Raw genomic sequence first — 23,382 nt, forward strand, 5'->3', positions numbered from 1 at the left:
GCCAGAGCAGAGTGACCCCCCCGGGAAGCAGGCCAGAGCAGAGTGACCCCCCCGGGAAGCAGGCCAGAGCAGAGTGACCCCCCCGGGAAGCAGGCCAGAGCAGAGTGACCCCCCCGGGAAGCAGGCCAGAGCAGAGTGACCCCCCCGGGAAGCAGGCCAGAGCAGAGTGACCCCCCCGGGAAGCAGGCCAGAGCAGAGTGACCCCCCCGGGAAGCAGGCCAGAGCAGAGTGACCCCCCCGGGAAGCAGGCCAGAGCAGAGTGACCCCCCCGGGAAGCAGGCCAGAGCAGAGTGACCCCCCCGGGAAGCAGGCCAGAGCAGAGTGACCCCCCCGGGAAGCAGGCCAGAGCAGAGTGACCCCCCCGGGAAGCAGGCCAGAGCAGAGTGACCCCCCCGGGAAGCAGGCCAGAGCAGAGTGACCCCCCCGGGAAGCAGGCCAGAGCAGAGTGACCCCCCCGGGAAGCAGGCCAGAGCAGAGTGACCCCCCCGGGAAGCAGGCCAGAGCAGAGTGACCCCCCCGGGAAGCAGGCCAGAGCAGAGTGACCCCCCCGGGAAGCAGGCCAGAGCAGAGTGACCCCCCCGGGAAGCAGGCCAGAGCAGAGTGACCCCCCCGGGAAGCAGGCCAGAGCAGAGTGACCCCCCCGGGAAGCAGGCCAGAGCAGAGTGACCCCCCCGGGAAGCAGGCCAGAGCAGAGTGACCCCCCCGGGAAGCAGGCCAGAGCAGAGTGACCCCCCCGGGAAGCAGGCCAGAGCAGAGTGACCCCCCCGGGAAGCAGGCCAGAGCAGAGTGACCCCCCCGGGAAGCAGGCCAGAGCAGAGTGACCCCCCCGGGAAGCAGGCCAGAGCAGAGTGACCCCCCCGGGAAGCAGGCCAGAGCAGAGTGACCCCCCCGGGAAGCAGGCCAGAGCAGAGTGACCCCCCCGGGAAGCAGGCCAGAGCAGAGTGACCCCCCCGGGAAGCAGGCCAGAGCAGAGTGACCCCCCCGGGAAGCAGGCCAGAGCAGAGTGACCCCCCCGGGAAGCAGGCCAGAGCAGAGTGACCCCCCCGGGAAGCAGGCCAGAGCAGAGTGACCCCCCCGGGAAGCAGGCCTGAGCAGAGTGACCCCCCCGGGAAGCAGGCCGGAGCGGAGTGACCCCCCCGGGAAGCAGGCCGGAGCGGAGTGACCCCCCCCGGGAAGCAGGCCGGAGCGGAGTGACCCCCCCCGGGAAGCAGGCCGGAGCGGAGTGACCCCCCCCCCGGGAAGCAGGCCGGAGCGGAGTGACCCCCCCCCGGGAGGCAGGCCGGAGCGGAGTGACCCCCCCCCCGGGAAGCAGGCCGGAGCGGAGTGACCCCCCCCCCGGGAAGCAGGCCGGAGCGGAGTGACCCCCCCCCCCGGGAAGCAGGCCGGAGCGGAGTGACCCCCCCCCGGGAAGCAGGCCGGAGCGGAGTGACCCCCCCCCGGGAAGCAGACCGGAGCGGAGTGACCCCGGGAAGCAGACCGGAGCGGAGTGACCCCCCCCCGGGAAGCAGGCCGGAGCGGAGTGACCCCCCCCCCCCGGGAAGCAGGCCGGAGCGGAGTGACCCCCCCCCCGGGAAGCAGGCCGGAGCGGAGTGACCCCCCCCCCGGGAAGCAGGCCGGAGCGGAGTGACCCCCCCCCCGGGAAGCAGGCCGGAGCGGAGTGACCCCCCCCCCGGGAAGCAGGCCGGAGCGGAGTGACCCCCCCCCGGGAAGCAGGCCGGAGCGGAGTGACCCCCCCCCCGGGAGGCAGGCCGGAGCGGAGTGACCCCCCCCCGGGAAGCAGGCCGGAGCGGAGTGACCATCCCCCGGGAAGCAGGCCGGAGCGGAGTGACCCCCCCCCCGGGAAGCAGGCCGGAGCGGAGTGACCCCGGGAAGCAGACCGGAGCGGAGTGACCCCCCCGGGAGGCAGACCGGAGCGGAGTGACCCCCCCGGGAGGCAGGCCGGAGCGGAGTGACCCCCCCGGGAGGCAGGCCGGAGCGGAGTGACCCCCCCCCGGGAAGCAGGCCGGAGCGGAGTGACCCCCCCCCCGGGAAGCAGGCCGGAGCGGAGTGACCCCGGGAAGCAGACCGGAGCGGAGTGACCCCCCCGGGAGGCAGGCCGGAGCGGAGTGACCCCCCCGGGAGGCAGGCCGGAGCGGAGTGACCCCCCCGGGAGGCAGGCCGGAGCGGAGTGACCCCGGGAAGCAGGCCGGAGCGGAGTGACCCCGGGAAGCAGGCCGGAGCGGAGTGACCCCGGGAAGCAGGCCGGAGCGGAGTGACCCCGGGAAGCAGGCCGGAGCGGGGCGGAGTGGGCTGGAGTGACCCCGAGGAACTTCTGATGGGCATGCCGGAGCGGAGTGACCCCGGGAGGCAGGCCGGAGCGGAGTGACCCCCCCGGGAAGCAGGCCAGAGCAGAGTGACCCCCCCGGGAAGCAGGCCAGAGCAGAGTGACCCCCCCCCGGGAAGCAGGCCGGAGCGGAGTGACCCCCCCCCCGGGAAGCAGGCCGGAGCGGAGTGACCCCCCCCCGGGAGGCAGGCCGGAGCGGAGTGACCCCCCCCCCGGGAAGCAGGCCGGAGCGGAGTGACCCCCCCCCCGGGAAGCAGGCCGGAGCGGAGTGACCCCCCCCCCAGGGAAGCAGGCCGGAGCGGAGTGACCCCCCCCCCGGGAAGCAGGCCGGAGCGGAGTGACCCCGGGAAGCAGACCGGAGCGGAGTGACCCCCCCGGGAGGCAGGGCGGAGCGGAGTGACCCCCCCCCGGGAAGCAGGCCGGAGCGGAGTGACCCCCCCCCCCCGGGAAGCAGGCCGGAGCGGAGTGACCCCCCCCCCCGGGAGGCAGGCCGGAGCGGAGTGACCCCCCCCCGGGAAGCAGGCCGGAGCGGAGTGACCCCCCCCCCGGGAAGCAGGCCGGAGCGGAGTGACCCCGGGAAGCAGACCGGAGCGGAGTGACCCCCCCGGGAGGCAGGCCGGAGCGGAGTGACCCCCCCCCCGGGAAGCAGGCCGGAGCGGAGTGACCCCGGGAAGCAGACCGGAGCGGAGTGACCCCCCCGGGAGGCAGGCCGGAGCGGAGTGACCCCCCCGGGAGGCAGGCCGGAGCGGAGTGACCCCCCCGGGAGGCAGGCCGGAGCGGAATGACCCCGGGAAGCAGGCCGGAGCGGAGTGACCCCGGGAAGCAGGCCGGAGCGGAGTGACCCCGGGAAGCAGGCCGGAGCGGAGTGACCCCGGGAAGCAGGCCGGAGCGGGGCGGAGTGGGCTGGAGTGACCCCGAGGAACTTCTGATGGGCATGCCGGAGCGGAGTGACCCCGGGAGGCAGGCCGGAGCGGAGTGACCCCCCCGGGAAGCAGGCCGGAGCGGAGTGACCCCCCCGGGAAGCAGGCCGGAGCGGAGTGACCCCCCCGGGAAGCAGGCCGGAGCGGAGTGACCCCCCCGGGAAGCAGGCCGGAGCGGAGTGACCCCCCCGGGTAGCAGGCCGGAGCGGAGTGACCCCCCCGGGAAGCAGGCCGGAGCGGAGTGACCCCCCCGGGAAGCAGGCCGGAGCGGAGTGACCCCCCCGGGAAGCAGGCCGGAGCGGAGTGACCCCCCCGGGAAGCAGGCCGGAGCGGAGTGACCACCCCGGGAAGCAGGCCGGAGCGGAGTGACCCCCACGGGAAGCAGGCCGGAGCGGAGTGACCCCCCCCGGGAAGCAGGCCGGAGCGGAGTGACCCCCCCGGGAAGCAGGCCGGAGCGGAGTGACCCCCCCGGGAAGCAGGCCGGAGCGGAGTGACCCCCCCGGGAAGCAGGCCGGAGCGGAGTGACCCCCCCGGGAAGCAGGCCGGAGCGGAGTGACCCCCCCGGGAAGCAGGCCGGAGCGGAGTGACCCCCCCCGGGAAGCAGGCCGGAGCGGAGTGACCCCCCCGGGAAGCAGGCCGGAGCGGAGTGACCCCCCCCCGGGAGGCTGGCCGGAGCGGAGTGACCCCCCCCCCGGGAGGCAGGCCGGAGCGGAGTGACCCCCCCCCGGGAAGCAGGCCGGAGCGGAGTGACCCCGGGAAGCAGACCGGAGCGGAGTGACCCCCCCGGGAGGCAGGCCGGAGCGGAGTGACCCCCCCGGGAGGCAGGCCGGAGCGGAGTGACCCCCCCGGGAGGCAGGCCGGAGCGGAATGACCCCGGGAAGCAGGCCGGAGCGGAGTGACCCCGGGAAGCAGGCCGGAGCGGAGTGACCCCGGGAAGCAGGCCGGAGCGGAGTGACCCCGGGAAGCAGGCCGGAGCGGGGCGGAGTGGGCTGGAGTGACCCCGAGGAACTTCTGATGGGCATGCCGGAGCGGAGTGACCCCGGGAGGCAGGCCGGAGCAGAGTGACCCCCCCGGGAGGCAGGCCGGAGCGGAGTGACCCCCCCCGGGAAGCAGGCCGGAGCGGAGTGACCCCCCCGGGAAGCAGGCCGGAGCGGAGTGACCCCCCCGGGAAGCAGGCCGGAGCGGAGTGACCCCCCCCGGGAGACAGGCCGGAGCGGAGTGACCCCCCCGGGAAGCAGGCTGGAGCCGAGTGACCCCCCCGGGAAGCAGGCCGGAGCGGAGTGACCCCCCCGGGAGACAGGCCGGAGCGGAGTGACCCCCCCGGGAGACAGGCCGGAGCGGAGTGACCCCCCCGGGGGACAGGCCGGAGCGGAGTGACCCCCCCGGGAGACAGGCCGGAGCGGAGTGACCCCCCCGGGAATCAGGCCGGAGCGGAGTGACCCCGGGAAGCAGGCCGGAGCGGAGTGACCCCCCCGGGAAGCAGGCCGGAGCGGGGTAAATTTCCCCCGAGGACCCTCTGGAGTAGAAGACTGTCGAACACGAAGGTGGTTGAGATGGCACTTTGTTAACTGACCTCGAACATGGGTCTGGTAGGAAACAGGACTGGTTTGGTGTACGACGACCCAGCAAACCAACGTGCACCTTCCCAAAGTTACAAACACTGACCGCCTGGTCAGGTGCAAAATGGCGGGGACACTACTGCTGCTAGCAGCTTCCAATGGGCCTGTTACCCAGGGCAGCTGGGTAACTCAATGTCCGAGTCGATGCCGGACCACTAGACGTAACTCCTGGCCTGAATTTTCATTTTGGAAATGCCCAGATGAGCAGTGTGAAGGTCTTTCCGAACCAATGGTTGGCCTTTCACAGGAACAATGATGATTGTGTCCAGAGGAGGGCACCGCCTCCGAGGGTCAGTTCCCACATCTTGGTCGAAAAAGCCTCCAACTCCACTGGAAGCTGCCGCCATCGCAAACGTGGCGCCTTAGCTAACACTGGGTCAAACTGTTTCCAATCGCCGTGCAAGTAACCATCACTGACCATGAAATTGAGAAATTGCCACGATCTCCTCGGCCGTGGGCGAATCCACGGAGACAACCGGCAAGGGGAATCGAATTACCGCGTCGACGTTCGGAATCGACGTGCCTGGACCATGTCCAAATGAGAATTGGTGCGCAGTCAATGGCAGGGCCCATCTCTGGACTGAGCGGCATCACTGTCCTTGCGAAGGAGGCCAAGCAGCGGCTTCTGATCCAATATGGCGGCTTCCACATCGGTGGAAGCGTTTAACCCCACAGGCAGTCACCAGACCTTTTCCAATTTGGGCATATTTGTGTTCATCAGCCGTTAACGGCCTGGAGGCAAAAGCTATTGGATGGTCTTGGTCATCACCCATGTGCTGGGAAAGGACGGCGGCAATTCCGTACCGCGATGTGTCACACATCAAATAAAGGGGTTCCACAGGGTCAATGTGAATGAGGACTTTAGACAAAACCAATGTCCATTTCACCAAATGGGTATCCACCTCCTGGTCAACGCCCCCAACTCAGGGTGGGTTTTTATGCAGAAGAAAATGTAGGGGGCCAGGATTGTTGCCAAATTCGGTATTAAACGGCACCGTCCCAGTCCCCCTGGTCGCCTCAATAAACTACATCCTTTGCATTGAAGACACACTTCACTTTACGCAGATGGATGCCATACGGTCGGTGAAGACTTGATGGGCCGAATGGCCTCCTTCTGCACTGTATGTTCTATGTTCTATCTTCATACTCTGAAAACCGCTGCAAAACTGACTCAAGGTATTTATATACCTGCTCCATCACCCCCATGATTAACACATCATCAAGATGGACAGCAACGCGGGAAATCGCAAAATACCCTCTGTGAGTCATTAAAGCACGGCAGGCGGCCGGATCAGCGAATGACATCCGCATCTAATTCCATCTGAATTAAGTGGCCATTAGCTCGCACAGGATTGTGGGTAGCGGCCACTCATGGTAGAACCACACAGCTCAGCTGCATTTTGGACTCATCTCTCGCTTCTTCGGGATCGTCCAAATGAGGGGCCTACGCATGAGGTGACGTCGACCTTGTCCCGGGCGGTCTGGGCGCTGTCCCGAACATCGCCTGCGGTTTTAGTGACCCCCATGCCCACACTTCTCAAATGGGGGTAGAGCCCCTCCCAAATCCGGAGATGGCGTGCACCGCGGCCTATGTCCTAGAGACTTTGGGCTTGCTGCGTCGCGGTGATCCAGATTAGTTGGAGAAAGGTGGTGAGGGGGCAACAGCGAACAAGATTAACCTCCATACCCTGGAGCTCCTGTACATCCCAATTGGCACTTTCCAGTCAACGAACAACTTGCAAAGCCTGCTGGAACATAAGGGAAGCTTCTCCTAGAGGCCTTTTCTTGCACGTCAAAATTCTTAATATCACAAACCAAGCGGTCACGAAGCATATCCCCCAACACAGCCCCATATTCGAAATACCCTGCGATTTTCCGCAGCTGGGAGACATACTCAGCAACTGACCCCCTTTCCAGCTTCCTGCTCTATTGAATCTGCACCATTGCACAATGGTGGACGGTGTCGAGTTGAGGTGATTCCCCACCGGCACAATGAGCTGGCCGACTGCTTGCGTACCAGGTGATGCCGGAAACACGAGGCCCCTAATTATGCCGAATATGAGCGCACTGCAGGCTGTTACCAACATCACCGTCTGCCGATCATTTTCGGCTATGTTGTTGGCAAAGTATTGCAAACGTTCCGCACACTGATTCCACAACTATAATAATAATCTTTATTGTCACAAGCAGGCTTACATTAACACTGCAATGAAGTTACTGTGAAAATCCCCTAGTCGCCACATTCCGGCGCCTGTTCGGGTACACAGAGGGAGAATTCAGAATGTCCAATTCACCTAACAAGCACGTCTTTCGGGACTTGTGGGAGGAAACCGGAGCGCCCGGAGGAAACCCACGCAGACACGGGGAGAACGTGCAGACTCCGCACAGACAGTGACCCAAGCCGGGAATCAAACCCGGGACCCTGGTGCTGTGAAGCAACAGTGCTAACCACTGTGCCACTGTGCAGCCACAATTCAACGGCAGGATCAAAGGTACCTAGCAACCAAACAAAGGCATGATGCACACCCAATGTTGTACCTTAGTCCCAGGCGATGCAATGTCACAGAGAATGGCAAGGGGCTGGTTCAGCACAGTGGGCTAAATAGCTGGCTTGCAATGCAGAACAAGGCCAGCAGCGTGGGTTCAATTCCCGTACCAGCCTCCCTGACCAGGCAGCGGAATGTGGCGACTAGGGGCTTTTCACAGTAACTTCATTGAAGCCTACTTGTGACAATAAGTGATTATTATTATTAGATGGCGAAGGCAGCAGAGTAACAGGGCAGCAGTTCCAGTTTATCTTCATCACCAGTTTAATGAAGACGAAAAGGAGTCAGACGAGTTACATGAAGAAGATGTTTATGTATAACACGCTCTATGTACAGAGGGGCTGGTCAAACTTCACCGGGCCCTCTCTCTGCGTCGGTCAGTTCCTATCGGGTTGTACAGATGGCAATAGCCCCATAGTTAGCGGAGGAGCTCGGACTCCTCGTGCCACATGGGGAAACAATCAAGCCAGCCTCCGTGCAGGTTAATACACCCCTCCCACCCCTCCCACCCCTCCCCAAGTCCGAAGACCCTCTAGGTGCAGGTTATTACAGCTTTAGCCCCACTTTCCAGTCTGTTCCCCATAACCCCCCCCAACCCCCTGTCTGTCAGAAACCTATCCGTCTCAGCCTTGAATACATTCAAAAAGCCATAACCACTGCTGCAGAGTTCTCGATTCCTCCAGAAGGGAAATCATTTCTCAGAATCCACCCTGTCCGGACCCTTCAGAATCTTAAACATTCCAATCAGTACACGTCTCGGCCCTCTCCGCCCCAGCGAGCACAGGTAAACATTCTGCTCTTCCCATGTATGGAATTTGGGGATGTGCCAGGGGTCAGTTGACGGTATCAGCCATTCATTAAACTGATTCTTTCTAGTTTAGGCTTTTATTATGGGCAGCATGGCAGCACAGTGGTAAGAACTGTGGCTTCACAGCAGCAGGGTCCCAGGTTCGATTCCCGGATGGGTGACTGTCTGTGCGGAGTCTGCACGTTCTCCCCGTGTCTGCGTGGGTTTCCTCCGGGTGCTCCGGTTTCCTCCCATGGTCCAAAGCTGTGCAGGTTAGGTGGATTGGCCGTGATAAATTGCCCTGAGTGTCCAAAACGGTTAGGAGGGGTTATTGGGTTACGGGGATAGGGTGGAAGTGAGGGCTTAAGTGGGTCGGTGCAGACTCGATGGGCCGAATGGCCTCCTTCTGCACTGTATGTTCTTTGTTCTATTATAGCGCCCAAAGTGAAAGCTGATAATGTTGCCGTGTGTCAAAACATCGAACATGAGGCCAGAGTGAATTAAAGATACATCTATAGCAGGAGCTGCATTGGATAATATTCCAATTTGCATTACTTAACCAATCAGAATAAAGGTTTGAGAGGGGGGATCTGATAGAAACATATAAAATTATGAAGGGAATAGACCGGATAGAAGCGGGGAGGTTGTTTCCACTGGCAGGTGAAAATAGAACTAGGGGCCATAGCCTCAAAATAAGGGGAAGTAGATTTAGGACTGAGTTGAGTAGAAACTTCTTCACCCACAGGATTGTGAATCCATGGAATTCCCTGCCCAGTGAAGCAGTTAGGGCTACCTCATTAAATGTTTTTAAGGCAAAGATCGGTAGATTTTTGAACAGTAAAGGAATTAAGGTGTTCGGGCCGGAAAGTGGAGCTCAGTCCACAAAAAGATCAGCCATGATCTCATTGAATGGTGGAGCAGGCTCGAGGGGCCAGATGGCCGACTCCTGCTCCTAGTTCTTATGTTCTGACATAAAATAAAATTTTAAGTTTGACATATTAAAAATCTCCACCAATAATTAATACCTGAAGGAATGAATCTCCACAGCTAATAATTTATTTTCAGTGGCAGAGAGGTCAATAATCAGCCATTAACGTTTATTCCATCATTAAGAGAGTATTTGCGTGGGATTGAGACACTAACATTCCTGCGGTGAGTTTAGTCTGTATCTACCCTGTAAATACAGCGGGCTGGATCCGCCGCCCCGCTGCGCCACATTTCCGTCTCACCCCGCCGGCGGGATGCTCCGTTTCGCCGGGCGGTCAGTGGGGTTGCCCGTTGTGGGGCAGCCCCACGCCGTCGGTAAATCCCTGGGCTGCCGGCAAAATGGAGCACCCCACCGGCGGAGAATCCCGCCCAGTATCTTCACACCGAATTCTGAATGTAATTTCAATTTTAAAAATTTGGTATTGAAAGATTAGAAACATAGAAAATAGGAGCAGGAGGAGGCTATTCGGCCCTTCGAGCCCGCTCCGCCATTCATTGTGATCATGGCTGATCATCCAACTCAATAGCCTGGTCCCGCCTTTCCCCCCATAGCCTTTGATCCTGTCCGCCCCAAGTGCAACATCTAACTGAATTGTCTTCGTAAAGGCGATCGTGAAACTGTCATCGATTGTTGTAGAAACCTATCCGGCTCACCAATGCACTTCAGGGAAGGAACTCTGCCCCCTTTACATGGTCTGGCCTACACGTAACTCCAAACCCACTGCAATGTGGCTGGCTCTTAACTGTACCTGGAAAAATGGCCCAGTAAGCTACTTAGTTCAGGAGCAATGAGGGAAGGACATTACATAGAATTTACAGTGCAGAAGGAGGCCATTCGGCCCATCGAGTCTGCACCGGCTCTCGAAAGAGCACCCTACCCAAAGTCAACACCTCCACCCTATCCCCATAACCCAGTAACCCCACCCAACACTAAGGGCAATTTTGGACACTAAGGGCAATTTATCATGGCCAATCCACCTAACCTGCACATCTTTGGACTGTGGGAGGAAACCGGAGCACCCGGAGGAAACCCACGGGGCGGATGTGCAGACTCCACACAGACAGAGAGAGACCCAAGCCGGAATCAAACCTGGGACCCTGGAGCTGTGAAGCAATTGTGCTATCCACAATGCTACCGTGCTGCCCTCTACGTGCTGATCTTATCAACAATGCCCACATAATAATTGTTAGTCTTGTCACAAGTAGGCTTACACACTGCAATGAAGTTACTGTGAAAATCCCCTAGTCACCATATTCTGGCGCCTGTTCAGGTACACTGAGGGAGAATTCAGAATGTCCAATTCACCTAACAATCACATCTTTCGGGACTTGTCGGAGGAAACCGGAGCACCCGGAGGAAACCCACACAGACACACGGAGAACGTGCAGACTCCGCACAGACAGTGACCCAGCGGGGAATCGAACCTGAGACCCTGGCGCTGTGAAGCAACAACACCCACGTCATATCAAAGAATAAAGAGGATGAGGAAGCAGTGAGGTGCCATCTTCAGGAAGATGATGGTGGAACAGTGCACCTTGGTCATCTTTTGGGATTGCCCACACATCTGCCCTTTGCTTAATGTTTCTGCACCATTTGTACCTGAATAACATTGAGTACCGTTCACTTCACTGTTATTTTGACAGCAAATTCTAGGTGTGTGCATTGCTTCATGCTTTTCTTTGACAAGGGAAGGATGCTCTTTTGAGAATCAATGCATTCCAGGCCAGATACTTAGTTTCGGAGCTTTCGCTGATTTACCCAGCAACCCCATCAGCAGAGACCTGCTTGCTGCTACAACATTCGGGTCTCTCACATACAGCCCCTGTGCCTCCTCTGGGTGAAGCTGTTAATGTTGGGGGCAATTTTGCAAACTCCCAAACTAGCACTGCCAAACTCCTTTCACACAAAACTATTAATCAACAGAGTCGACCTTTGTACAATCAATCAATTGGAATCAGGTTTTCAGACACTCATTCCACTGTATCTTGACACGTCAATTTATCAACATTAAACCATAATACAGCTGCATGATGAGGGATTTGTCGCACTTTCTCTGTGGTATTAAGAGAATATGGGTATATTATCAGACTCTGCTAAACTGCTGCTCTGATATCAAAATCAAGTTTTACTCTACTCGATATGTTTCGAAGAGAAGATAGAAAGTCAGTGCAGAGAGGTATCGTAGCTGGAATAGCAATCCAGAGAGCCAGGGTTCGAATCCCACCATGACAAATGGTGAAATTTGAATTCAATACAAATCTGGGTTTGAAAGTTGTTTGAAACCCCATCTGACTCAGAAGGGGGGAGTGAGGGGGATCCTGGATTCTGTTTGCGAGTCTGTGGAGGGTGCAATTGATCTTCATCAGGAACACAAAATAGGTTCCTCATCTCTGGTGCTGATAGTAACATCCTGGAAGTGGACTTTTAACCCCAGAAGTTAACATCCCTCACTTTGATGGATATTAGATACATCGGGGACAGGATTCTCAGTTTGGGAGACTGTCTTCTCCTGCCAGGTGTTCTGGAAGCTAGAGAGCAGTGCAGACAGAGGCAGGGAAAAAAATCACTGCTTTAAAACTCACCTGGGCAATACACCTGCTGGCTCAGGCAGAGGAAGAAGCATCTGTGAAAACCCCCTCAATTCTTTGATCTGCAAACCATTCATTCATTTCCCTACGAATCCGATCACACTAGGCTCTGATTGACAGTTTTCACAACCCCTCCAGCTGTCAGCATTGTTTCATTCATCTCCCTTCATGCTTGACTGACTCGAAGTAGTCAGCTGTGAAATTAACAGAAATCACTTGACTCTCTTTGGTACGGTCCAGGAGATGTCAGTCAAGGCTTGATGTTTATAAACATTGTGGTTAGTTTTGCAACAACTTCAAAGTCACATGCATGAAGGGAGTTTTAATGAGCAAAAGAAGCTTTTGCTAAATTGACAAGACATTATATAATTTTTGGTAAAGATAATCACGTGTATTTTTAGAGATCTAGTTAGAATTCTGATTATAATTTTGATAGTACAGCACTCCCTCAGTACTGACCCTCTGACAGTGCAGCACTCCCTCAGTACTGACCCTCTGACAGTGCAGCACTCCCTCAGTACTGACCCTCTGACAGTGCAGCACTCCCTCAGTACTGACCCTCTGACAGTGCGGACTCTCTCAGTACTGACCCTCTGGCAGTGCAGCGCTCCCCCAGTACAGACCCTCTGACAGTGCAGCACTCCGTCAGTACTGACCCTCTCACAGCGCAGCACTCCCTCAGTACTGACCCTCTGACAGTGCAGCACTCCCTCAGTACTGACCCTCTGACAGTGCAGCACTCCCTCAGTACTGACCCTCTGACTGTGCAGTACTCCCTCAGTACAGACCCTCTGACAGTGCGGACTCTTTCAGTACAGACCCTCTGACAGTGCGGCACTCCTTCAGTACTGACTCTCTGACAGTGCGGCACTCCCTCAGTACTGACCCTCTGATAGTGCGGCACTCCCTCAGTGCTGACCTTCTGACAGTGCAGCACTCCCTCAGTACTGACCTTCTGACAGTGCAGCACTCCCTCAGTACTGACCCTTTGACAGTGCGGCACTCCCTCAGTACTGACCCTCTGACAGTGCTGCACTCCCTCAGTACTGACCCTCTGACAGTGCAGCACTCCCTCAGTACTGACCCTCTGACAGTGCGGCGCTCCCTCAGTACTGACCCTCTGACAGTGCAGCACTCCCTCAGTACTGACCCTCTGACAGTGCAGCACTCCCTCAGTACTGACCCTCTGACAGTGCGGCACTCCCTCAGTACTGACCCTCTGACAGTGCTGCACTCCCTCAGTACTGACCCTCTGACAGTGCAGCACTCCCTCAGTACTGACCCTCTGACAGTGCGGCGCTCCCTCAGTACTGACCCTCTGACAGTGCAGCACTCCCTCAGTACTGACCCTCTGACAGTGCGGCACTCCCTCAGTACTGACCCTCTGACAGTGCAGCACTCCCTCAGTACTGACCCTCTGACAGTGCAGCACTCCCTCAGTACTGACCCTCTGACCGTGCGGCACTCCCTCAGTGTGCTGCACTGACATTGTAGCCTATATTAAGGGTCCATGTCCTGATTTTGGGAGCTGGAACCCACAACAATGGGAATGCTGAGCTGAGCTGATGTTTCTTTGATGCTTCAGAAACTGGAATATTTCCCAATTGCTAAAGCCTTTCCTTTTTGTGTCACTGCGTCACCATGATGTCATTGAGATTCCTTATTTTCTAGTGTAAAATGATAAATCGCCGTTCCTTTCATATTAACCAAATCGTTGCCCGCTAACTGCTGCAGGAATTTGGGACATTTGTCCAGTTCCACCCACTTCCCCTGCAGTCCATCGGTAAATGGAGATCAGTCACAGGGACACAAACCTTCTCTCTGTTTCTGTCTCCACTGATACTGCCTGGCCTGCTGGAGTCTTCCAGCACATTCCCTTTTTATTCTCATAGATTATCACCTCAATCGTTGACAGTCAATTATTGACTTCTTTCCTTGTTGACAATCTCAACCAATTAATCTTTGATCTGACGGGACAATGTTTATTTTTGTCAATGAATGTAAGATGATCGGGGTTAATTCACCCCTGGTGGGATTCCCTCTTCTGCCGGCAGCGCACCCCAACCCATGGATGTCCCGGCAACGTGGAGTGGCCACAATGGGAAATCCCATTGACCAGTGATGGGAATGGAGAACCCCGGAAATGGTGCACCGTCGGGAACACGCGGCTGGGGATGCGGAGAATTCACCCCATATCTTTAGTGTTAAGAGAACCTGTTCAATTCCTCCACCATTGCTGGTTTAAACATCTCCCTCTCTCCCCTCTGAGACATTCCTTAAAAGCTACGTCTTTGACTAAACCTTTGGTAGTTTGTCTTAATATTTTGTCATGCGATTGTTTTCTTCGGGTCCATGGTTAATGCATTTTGTACATGATGGGCGTGTGTATTTTCTGACCCTCAGACCGATTGCCCCAATTAAAATCATCCCAGCAGCAAGCTTTTGTGATTTTTAAAATTTAAAGTAATATTTATTATCGCGCATTTGTCAGAGAGGTTTGAAAACGTTATGTCTCGCATACGCGGCTCACACGATGATTAGAGACAGACGAAGAAAAAAGCAACATGTTTACAACGCATAATTGTTTCTGTCTGTCTTTCATGACATGTCTGTAGTTTCTTCAATGAGTTGATGCTTTTAGTTGAAGCGAAGGTCTTTTAAGCAGTGCATGCATACCAAACTGCGAGGCGTGTTGTAGATGAATTTCCAGCTGTTTGGTTCTCAGGTGAATTTGAAGTTGGAACAGGCTTGGGATTGTCCTCCTCCCACTTTCAAGCCACTGCTGTCTATTACCCTGGCTGCTTAGTTGCCCACGGCTAGTTTGATTTTTTTTGACGGTCTTTCTGCCTCAGCGAGCTCTGTAAAAGCAGCAACAGCACAGCTTACTCACTCATATGACCTGTTACTCATCCAAAGTCCCTTTCCAAATAAGGAGGGTGGTCAGATCAATAAAAATCCAGTGTTGGTAATTTGCGACTTTAGTATTTATCCAGTCTGAGTTTCTAAGACGGGCCATCATAATGCAAGGAGAGGTTGGTGGGGAGCCATTTACACTTGGCTAACACACATTAGGTTTTGAGGTGTCTTTTGTCTATGGTGAACCAGAAAGGCAAGCTGGTTGGAATGGTGTCCTCCTTTTGTTGATGTTCAATCCTTAAACAAAGGGATGTGTGAATTTCCAGGATGTCCATATTTAATTAGGCATTTTTCTAGGTCTTTGATACTTCATAATATACTGGAACATAACAGTTTGATACCGCTTCTGTCATGCACCTGGGGGTATTTTGTTATACAGATGCAGGTTGTTGTGAATATGTTATTTGTGCACTTGAACATTGCATGGCCACATCTTCTAACACATATTAAATTGTCTTACAGAATGATTCCATCTTCTAGCAAAACGTTCCTTGTGAAAGACTTGGTTGCCGGTCGAGACTATGACCTGTGTGTCCTGGCTGTCTATGACGATGGGATCACCATGCTGACTGCTACCCGCGCTGTGGGTTGTGTGCAGTTCACCACAGAGAGGGAGTACACACAGTGCCGGTCCATGCAGACTCAGTTCCTTGGTGGGACCATGATCATCATCATCGGTGGGATCATTGTGGCCTCTGTACTGGTCTTCATTATCATCCTCATGATCAGGTATAAGGTCTACAATAACACTGGGGAACACAAGACCAAGGTCAGTAATGTCTACTCACAGACCAATGGAAGCCAGAATGGGGCCATGCCACCTTCCACCTCCAAGCTGATGGAATGCCGAGAGGAACATGTCCAGGAAATGTTGACGGAAATCCCTCAAGGAACCGTGGTCTTGACCACAGACATTGACAAATTCTCTGTCACTCAAAGTCCATCTTTTCCCCCGGACGATGTGGCCCCTCATAAACGAAGGAGAACTCGGACAGGCTCAGAACTGCAGAAAGACGCCCCCATCTCTTTGAAGGAGATTCGAGGGGGAGACCAAGGTAGCACAATGACAAAAAACCCACATTCTGAACTGTGAATGATTGTGTGTGAAGGAGAGGTTCGCTCTGTTCTGCCAGTTGTTGTAACTCGAGTTGATCTTGCGCAGTGCTGGCCACATGTTGCCTTTGAGCAGAAAATGTTGGAAAGATTGAGCAGGTCAGGCAGCACCTGCAGAGAGAGAAGCTGAGTTAATGTTTCAGCGACGAAGAGCTGACAAGCATATTATAATCTGGCGCCTTGCCTTGTAGCTGCTATCAAAGCTGACCTTGGGGGGGAAAAGTCAGGTCATTGATACCAGGAGGACCCACAGATAGTTCCTGGCATTTTCCCATTTTTACAGATATATATTTTTGATACTTTGAAGAATGGCATTTGAAAACTGCCTTCTGTCCCAGTGTAAAGTTTCTGTTGAAATACTAAGATATTTATAGAAACTATCGGTGCGATTTATTGCATAATATATAGAAGTTTGGGGCATGAATAGTGGGGTGTTTCTCGATGTTGGTAGTGCCAAGAACGACACTGCTATCAAACGGGGCTCTGCTTTTCCAGCCTCGAATGGGAATGCCCCACCAAGGCCCGCTTACCTCACTTCCTGGACTGATGACCTCAGCCATATTTAAATGCCTTCCTGACCCCTCGGACTCCTGGTCACGGCCTCCAAATCCTCTCAACGCCCCGACTTACCTCTTAGGTGGTACTCGAGCCCCCCCCCCCCCCTCCCTCACCCCACCTCTTCAGGGCAGGGCAGCCCCGGGGCCCGATCCCAGGCACAGGCACCCTGGCAGTGCTCGGGTGGCCTTGCCAGGGTGTTTGGCTGGCAGTGCCAAGGTGCCGAGGTGGCAGCGGAAGTGCCAGAGTACCACCCTACCCAGAGCCTGACCACCCAGACAGCCTCCGATAACTGGGAGACTCTCCTAGGTGCCTTGCCACCTGGTCCACGTTTGTGTGGAGCAGTGCTAAATTGCGCCATGTTGCGGTCTCCAGGTGTGGGCATGCATTCCTGGGCCGCGGGAGAATCGGCTCCAACAATTTTAAATAAGGCTAACGGCTCACTTAAATATGTAAATCTGGATCTCGCCCGGCAAGGATGTCTTACGAGACCTCGCTATGCGTTCCGAAGGTGGCAAATCTTCTGAGAGGCCTCTCGCGAGATTAAACGGCCTCGCCGCATGACCGAGTTGGACGCGATGATGCCATTCGATCGCGCCCAATGAGTGTGAGGCAGCGGGAGGGAGATTCCCAGATGCCATTACGCCTGGTACCAGCAATAAACAGCGCCTGGTTCAGGCCTCGCTGGGGAGGCCGTTAGTTCCCGGGCACTACGAGAATCTGGCGCAGACATATTTAAACACCATATTTAAATAGGGCAGCGCGGTAGCACAGTGGTTAGCACTGTTGCTTCACAGCTCCAGTGCCCCAGGTTCGATTCCCGACTTCGGTCACTGTCTGTGCGGAGTCTGCACGGTCTCCCTGTGTTTGTGGGGTTTCCTCCGGGTGCTCCGGTTTCCTCCCACAGTCCAAAGGTTTGCAGGTTAGGTGGATTGGCCACCTTAGTGGCCAATTGCCCTTAGTGTCCAAACAAAAAAAGGTTAGGTGGGGTTCCTGGGATAGGGTGGAGGCGTGGGCTTAATTAGAGTGCTCTTTCCAAGACCCGGTGCAGACTCGATGGGCTGAATGGCCTCCTTCTGCACTGTAAATTCTATGAAAATAATTTATGTGCGTAATAAAGTAAAGAATTGCAGATGCTGCCAAACTGAAATACAGCCAGAAAATCCTGGAACACTCTGTCCCGTCTCAGCTATTCATCCAGTTTTATGCCTCATGGGTTTTTCTTTTATTTCTTTCATTTCGCTTTTATCGTCTTATTTTAATTTTACTTCAACCATTTAACCACCTCCTGTTTGTCATTTCAACATATTGCAAGATATTCTGCCACCTCCTGTGTAATGTGTGTGTATTAGCATGTGTCCATGTGTGTTCTGCTTGACTGAGTGTGTGTGTGAGAGAGAGAGAGCGCATGTAAATGTCCCTGTTTTTATTTCCCTCGTCTATTCTTTACTCTGGTGTAATTTACTGTCTCCTCTTCAGCTTCCTGTTCTGACGGAGACTGTTCACCACCTTGCTCTCTGCACACGAGTACCTCCCCCTCCGCCTCCTCCGGGGGAAGCTGGGTGGTGGTATTGTCACTGGATCCGTGATCCAGAGACCCTAGGGCAATGTTCTGGCGAAATGACGGTGAAATTTGATTTGAGTAAAAATCTGGAATTAAAAATCCGTTTTTGATTTTCGTTAAAACCCACCTGGTTCACTAATGTCCTTGAGGGGAGGAAATCTGCCGTCCTTACCCGGCCTGGCCTACACGTGACTCCAGACCCACAGCAACCTTTTTTTGTTTGCTCATGGGACCTGGGTCACAGGCTGGGCCAGCATTTATTGCCCATCCCTAATTGTCCTTTTAGGGGGCAGCTAAGAGTCGACCACATTGCTGTGGGTCTGGAGTCACATGTAGGCCAGATGTGGTCGACTTATAAATGCTCTCGGGGATGGAAATAAATGCTGGCTCAACCAGCCACGCCCTCTTCCCATGAACACATTTTTAAAAATGTACTCTTTCCAGGGGGAAGGTAATTGAAACTTTTCACTCTCGAGTTTATAGGTCACTCGAGGGAGCGGCACATTCGATGATGGCTGGTGAATTCAGCAAATGATTCTCCGCACTGAGGAGATCTGTGTACATCTTCTGGGGTGCAGGTGGTGGGGGTGGGGGGTGGGGGGGAGGGAACAGCACTTTTACACCCACTTAAAGTCTGTAATATTTAGTTTGAACGCTAAACATCCCGAACCAGGTTCATTTAGTTTAAACTCAAAGGAAACATTTCGAATGAGAAAGAGGGGGGGAGAAAGGGGGCTTGGATTGGTTAACAGAAGAGGGCAGTTGACAGCGAAGATTAACACAATGGGGACCAACACTTCGAGGACCAGCTGGCAATCTTTAATCATTAGAGGGCAAGTTTTTAAAGTGTCAAATGGAGCAATGCATAAACTGATAAATTACCTCACATTACTGTTCAGATCACGGAGGGCCAGTTTTATTGCTGAATTGGGTAACTACAGTGATAAAACATAGCTTTAAAAATGAAAAGAATTCAGATTTAAAGCATAACTCCTATCATTTCTGTTTTCTTTAATTCACTTTTCCAATATTTTTCAGTTTAACTCCCATTACTTAAAACTTCACTCATATTTCCAGCTGCTGTTTGTTACGTAAGGGAAATTAAGCCTGTGATTGAAAACCAACTCCAAAAGCCATTTTCTCCCCCTAATCAGGAAGATTAAAGTTTGACCAAGTTTCAGGGTTGTCAAGGCCCGTGATTTCTCTCGCCGGCCCCATTTCTTTCTTGGAATTACTTTAATGGTTGCAATTCACATGGGAGATTTCAACATGTTAGAAAGCCACATTTCAGTCACCCATATAAATCACAAAGCGTTGAAAAGCTCTTCAGTCGACAGGCCCTGCGAATGAATCATGATTGTGTTTGTCAGAACCCGCAGCATTCGGTGTGAGCGAAGTGATTTGCATCGTACACAGCAGCCCAAGTGGCTAACCTTTACACTGTCGACAGACTCAAGGAAAGGTCCACACGGACTGAGTTAACGTCTCCAACTTTCAACTCAGGCACTCCAATGTCTACATTGTGCGGTAGGACATTTGGCAGATTGAACCTGGGCTGGACCTTTGATAAAGCTATGAGTTATGAAGTGTTGAGTGTAGTCTGGTGAGTCTTGTTAAGGTCTTCATTCTCTTCGATGGTTTAGAATTCTAAAAATTGACAAATCTCCGGGCCCAGATGGGCTACATCCTAGAGTTCTATAGGAGATAGCTGAAGAAATAGTGGAGGCGTTGGTGATGATGTTTCAACAGTCACTGGAGTCAGGGAAAGTCCCAGAGGATTGGAAAATCGCTGTTGTAACCCCACTGTTCAAGAAGGGAACAAGGAAAAAGATGGAAAATTATAGGCCAATTAGCCTAACCTCGGTTGTTGGCAAGATTCTAGAATCCATTGTTAAGGATGAGATTTCTAAATTCTTGGAAGTGCAGGGTCGGATTAGGACAAGTCAGCATGGATTTAGTAAGGGGAGGTCGTGCCTGACAAACCTGTTAGAGTTCTTTGAAGAGATAACAAATAGGTTAGACCAAGAAGAGCCAATGGATGTTATCTATCTTGACTTCCAAAAGGCCTTTGATAAGGTGCCTCACAGGAGACTGCTGAGTAAAGTAAGGGCCCATGGTATTCGAGGCAAGGTACTAACATGGATTGACGATTGGCTGTCAGGCAGAAGGCAGAGTTGGGATAAAAGGTTATTTTTCGGAATGGCAACTGGTGACGAGTGGTGTCCCGCAGGGTTCAGTGTTGGGACCACAGCTGTTCTCTTTATATATTAACGATCTAGATGACGGGACTGGGGGCATTCTGGCTAAGTTTGCTGATGATACGAAGATAGGTGGAGGGGCAGGTAGTATGGAGGAGGTGGGGAGGCTTCAGAAAGATTTAGACAGTTTAGGAGAGTGGTCCAAGAAATGGCTGATGAAATTCAACATGGGCAAGTGCGAGGTCTTGCACTTTGGAAAAAAGAATAGAGGCGTGGACTATTTTCTAAACGGTGACAAAATTCATAATGCTGAAGTGCAAAGGGACTTGGGAGTCCTAGTCCAGGATTCTCTAAAGGTAAACTTGCAGGTTGAGTCCGTAATTAAGAAAGCAAATGCAATATTGTCAATCATCTCAAGAGGCTTGGAATGTAAAAGCAGGGATGTACTTCTGAAGCTTTATAAAGCATTAGTTAGGCCCCATTTAGAATACTGTGAGCAATTTTGGGCCCCACACCTCAGGAAGGACATACTGGCACTGGAGCGGGTCCAGCGGAGATTCACACAGATGATCCCAGGAATGGTAGGCCTAACATACGATGAACGTCTGAGGATCCTGGGATTATATTCATTGGAGTTTAGGAGGTTGAGGGGAGATCTAATAGAAACTTACAAGATGATGAATGGCTTAGATAGGGTGGATGTAGGGAAGTTGTTTCCATTAGCAGGGGAGACTAGGACCCGGGGGCACAGCCTTAGAATAAAAGGGAGTCACTTTAGAACAGAGATGAGGAGAAATTTCTTCAGCCAGAGAGTGGTGGGTCTGTGGAATTCATTGCCACAAAGGGCGGTGGAGGCCGTGACGTTGAGTGTCTTTAAGACAGAAGTTGATAAATTCTTGATTTCTCGAGGAATTAAGGGCAATGGAGAGAGAGCGGGTAAATGGAGTTGAAATCAGCCATGATTGAATGGTGGAGTGGACTCGATGGGCCGAATGGCCTTACTTCCACTCCTATGTCTTATGGTCTTAGCAGTAAGTACTTATTCACTACGAACAGCTATATACCGAGGTACAGTAAAGGTTCAAGAGAGGAGCTTTCTCCATGCTTGCTTCTAAACACAGCTCTTTCCAACGCTTTATTGCCCCTTAGGTGTGGGTCACATGTTCTCTTACATCATTGTTTGGGCACTTTACTCAGACCCATGTTAACCCATGTTCTTTTGCACTAATTAACTTCAATTAGAGTCCTCTGCTTATTGAACCTTTGGCTCCGGGAGACCGTTTCCCATTGTTCAGTTTATCAAAATGTCTCATCATTTCCTGCACCTCCATTAAATCTGCCTTTAAACCTCTCTGCACCAAGAAGAACAATCGCAGATTCACCAGTCTCCACCTGATGATAGTCCCTCATTCCTGGTACCACCATTTGAATCAATCTCCTCTGCACCCTCTCCAAAACGTTAACAACCTTCCCCAGGTTTGACGCTCCAAGTTGGACACAATTCTCTGGTTAAGGCTGAACTAATGATTTACAAAGGTTTGCCTTAACTTTACTTTCGCACTGCTGTATTGACAAAGCCAAGTATCCCGAATGCTTTATTTTAAATTGACCTATCGCATTTTGCCGCTTATTTCTGTGATTTGCACAGACGAACCCGGGTCTCTCTATTACTGAACCCCCTTCAAGATTAATCAATTTTATTTACATTTGCCAAAATTCTCTGTCTCGTGACACCAAAAACGTGAACCGCGATCGGGCGGGAATCGGGCACCTGGCCAAAATCGATGTCCTTGCCCAGCGCCGACTCAGGCGTCATACTCCAGTCCCTCGCTGGTGCCAATAATGAGGTTTGCGGCTCGTGCTGGTAGCGGTGACATGCAAAGCCGGCATTTGTCTGCATTTAAATGTGATTAGTGGGTTTAACAGTTCATGCTCCGCCCTTGCGCGATGCTCCGCTCCACTCAGGCGCAGATCTCGTGGGTGTGAATTACTGCAAGTATCTACAAACGTGGATTGGGAGCCATGGCTGCAGAAGGGGAACGAGAGGCTGAAAAAATACTGAAAATCCGTTGAAAACTGTTGGGATTGCTGGCTGGCCAGGTTGAGGGCAGTAAAGGGTGGTGACTTGGTGCCAGGTCCGTGGACTCGGGGTGTCCCCCTCGGGATTGGCCTGGCTCAGACCGACATTGCTGCCGCCTGTGTTTCGGTGCTACAGACAGGCTACTGGCTGCTCACACTGCTGAGTGCTGCCTGTGTCCTTTGAATGCTCAGAGAGTCTCTGGTCATCTCGGAGCCCACCCAGGCCGCCCCTCTAGACACCCTCATACCCCAGCGGGATCAGAAGCGCTGCCCCATTGCAGAGGAAGGAGGGGGTCATCACAGCTCACCCCAGGCAGAGGACACCTGCACCGTGGCCTTTGGAACCCCCCCTGGGTCTCTGACCCTCTCGGGGCAGAGGACCCTATCAGAAATACCCTCCGGATGACCAGCTGTCTCCTCGTGGTGAGACTGGCAATGCTGACTGCCTCTGCCACGACATCGCAGGCAGTGTTCAGGAGGGTGGGCTTGAGCCTCTGGCTCACCCTGGGAGAGAGAGTTGTCCCTCTGCTCCTCACCGGCATGGAGGCTGGACTTTTTTCCACTGGAGTTTAGAAGAGTAAGAGGCAACTTGATTGAAATATATTCACATATCGATAGGGTATTGACAGGGTGAATGTGAAGACGATGTTTCTCTTGGGGGAGAATGTAGAACTAGGGGGTAACTGTATGAAAATAAGTGGTCACACATTTAGAACATAGAACATAGAACATTACAGCGCAGTACAGGCCCTTCGGCCCTCGATGTTGCGCCGACCTGTGAAACCACTCTAAAGCCCATCTACACTATTCCCTTATCGTCCATATGTCTATCCAATGACCATTTGAATGCCCTTAGTGTTGGCGAGTCCACTACTGTTGCAGGCAGGGCATTCCATGCCCTTACTACTCTCTGAGTAAAGATCCTACCTCTGACATCTGTCCTATATCTATCTCCCCTCAATTTAAAGCTATGTCCCCTCGTGCTAGACATCACCATCCGAGGAAAAAGGCTCTCACTGTCCACCCTATCCAATCCTCTGATCATCTTGTATGCCTCAATGAAGTCACCTCTTAACCTTCTTCTCTCTAACGAAAACAGCCTCAAGTCTCTCAGCCTTTCCTCATAAGATCTTCCCTCCATACCAGGCAACATTCTGGTAAATCTCCTCTGCACCCTTTCCAATGC

General features: G+C 53.9%; 1 protein-coding gene across 5 annotated transcripts in view; it reads left to right on the forward strand.

Moving 5' to 3' along the window:
* LOC140402264 (leucine-rich repeat and fibronectin type III domain-containing protein 1-like protein) overlaps positions 1–23,382 on the forward strand; it is a 355,497-nt gene that overhangs the window by 235,667 nt on the left and 96,448 nt on the right. For all 5 annotated transcript variants that reach the window (XR_011938108.1, XM_072489900.1, XM_072489901.1 and 2 more), the window contains one exon: positions 15,150–15,742. Coding sequence is in view for 4 of the 5 variants with exons in the window: in XM_072489900.1 (XP_072346001.1) it covers positions 15,150–15,742 (593 nt within the window). In the remaining variant the exon portion in view is untranslated. The remainder of the gene's footprint in view (positions 1–15,149; positions 15,743–23,382) is intronic.

Source organism: Scyliorhinus torazame, chromosome 25 (genome assembly GCF_047496885.1).
Source record: "Scyliorhinus torazame isolate Kashiwa2021f chromosome 25, sScyTor2.1, whole genome shotgun sequence".
Taxonomy (NCBI): Eukaryota; Metazoa; Chordata; class Chondrichthyes; order Carcharhiniformes; family Scyliorhinidae; genus Scyliorhinus; species Scyliorhinus torazame.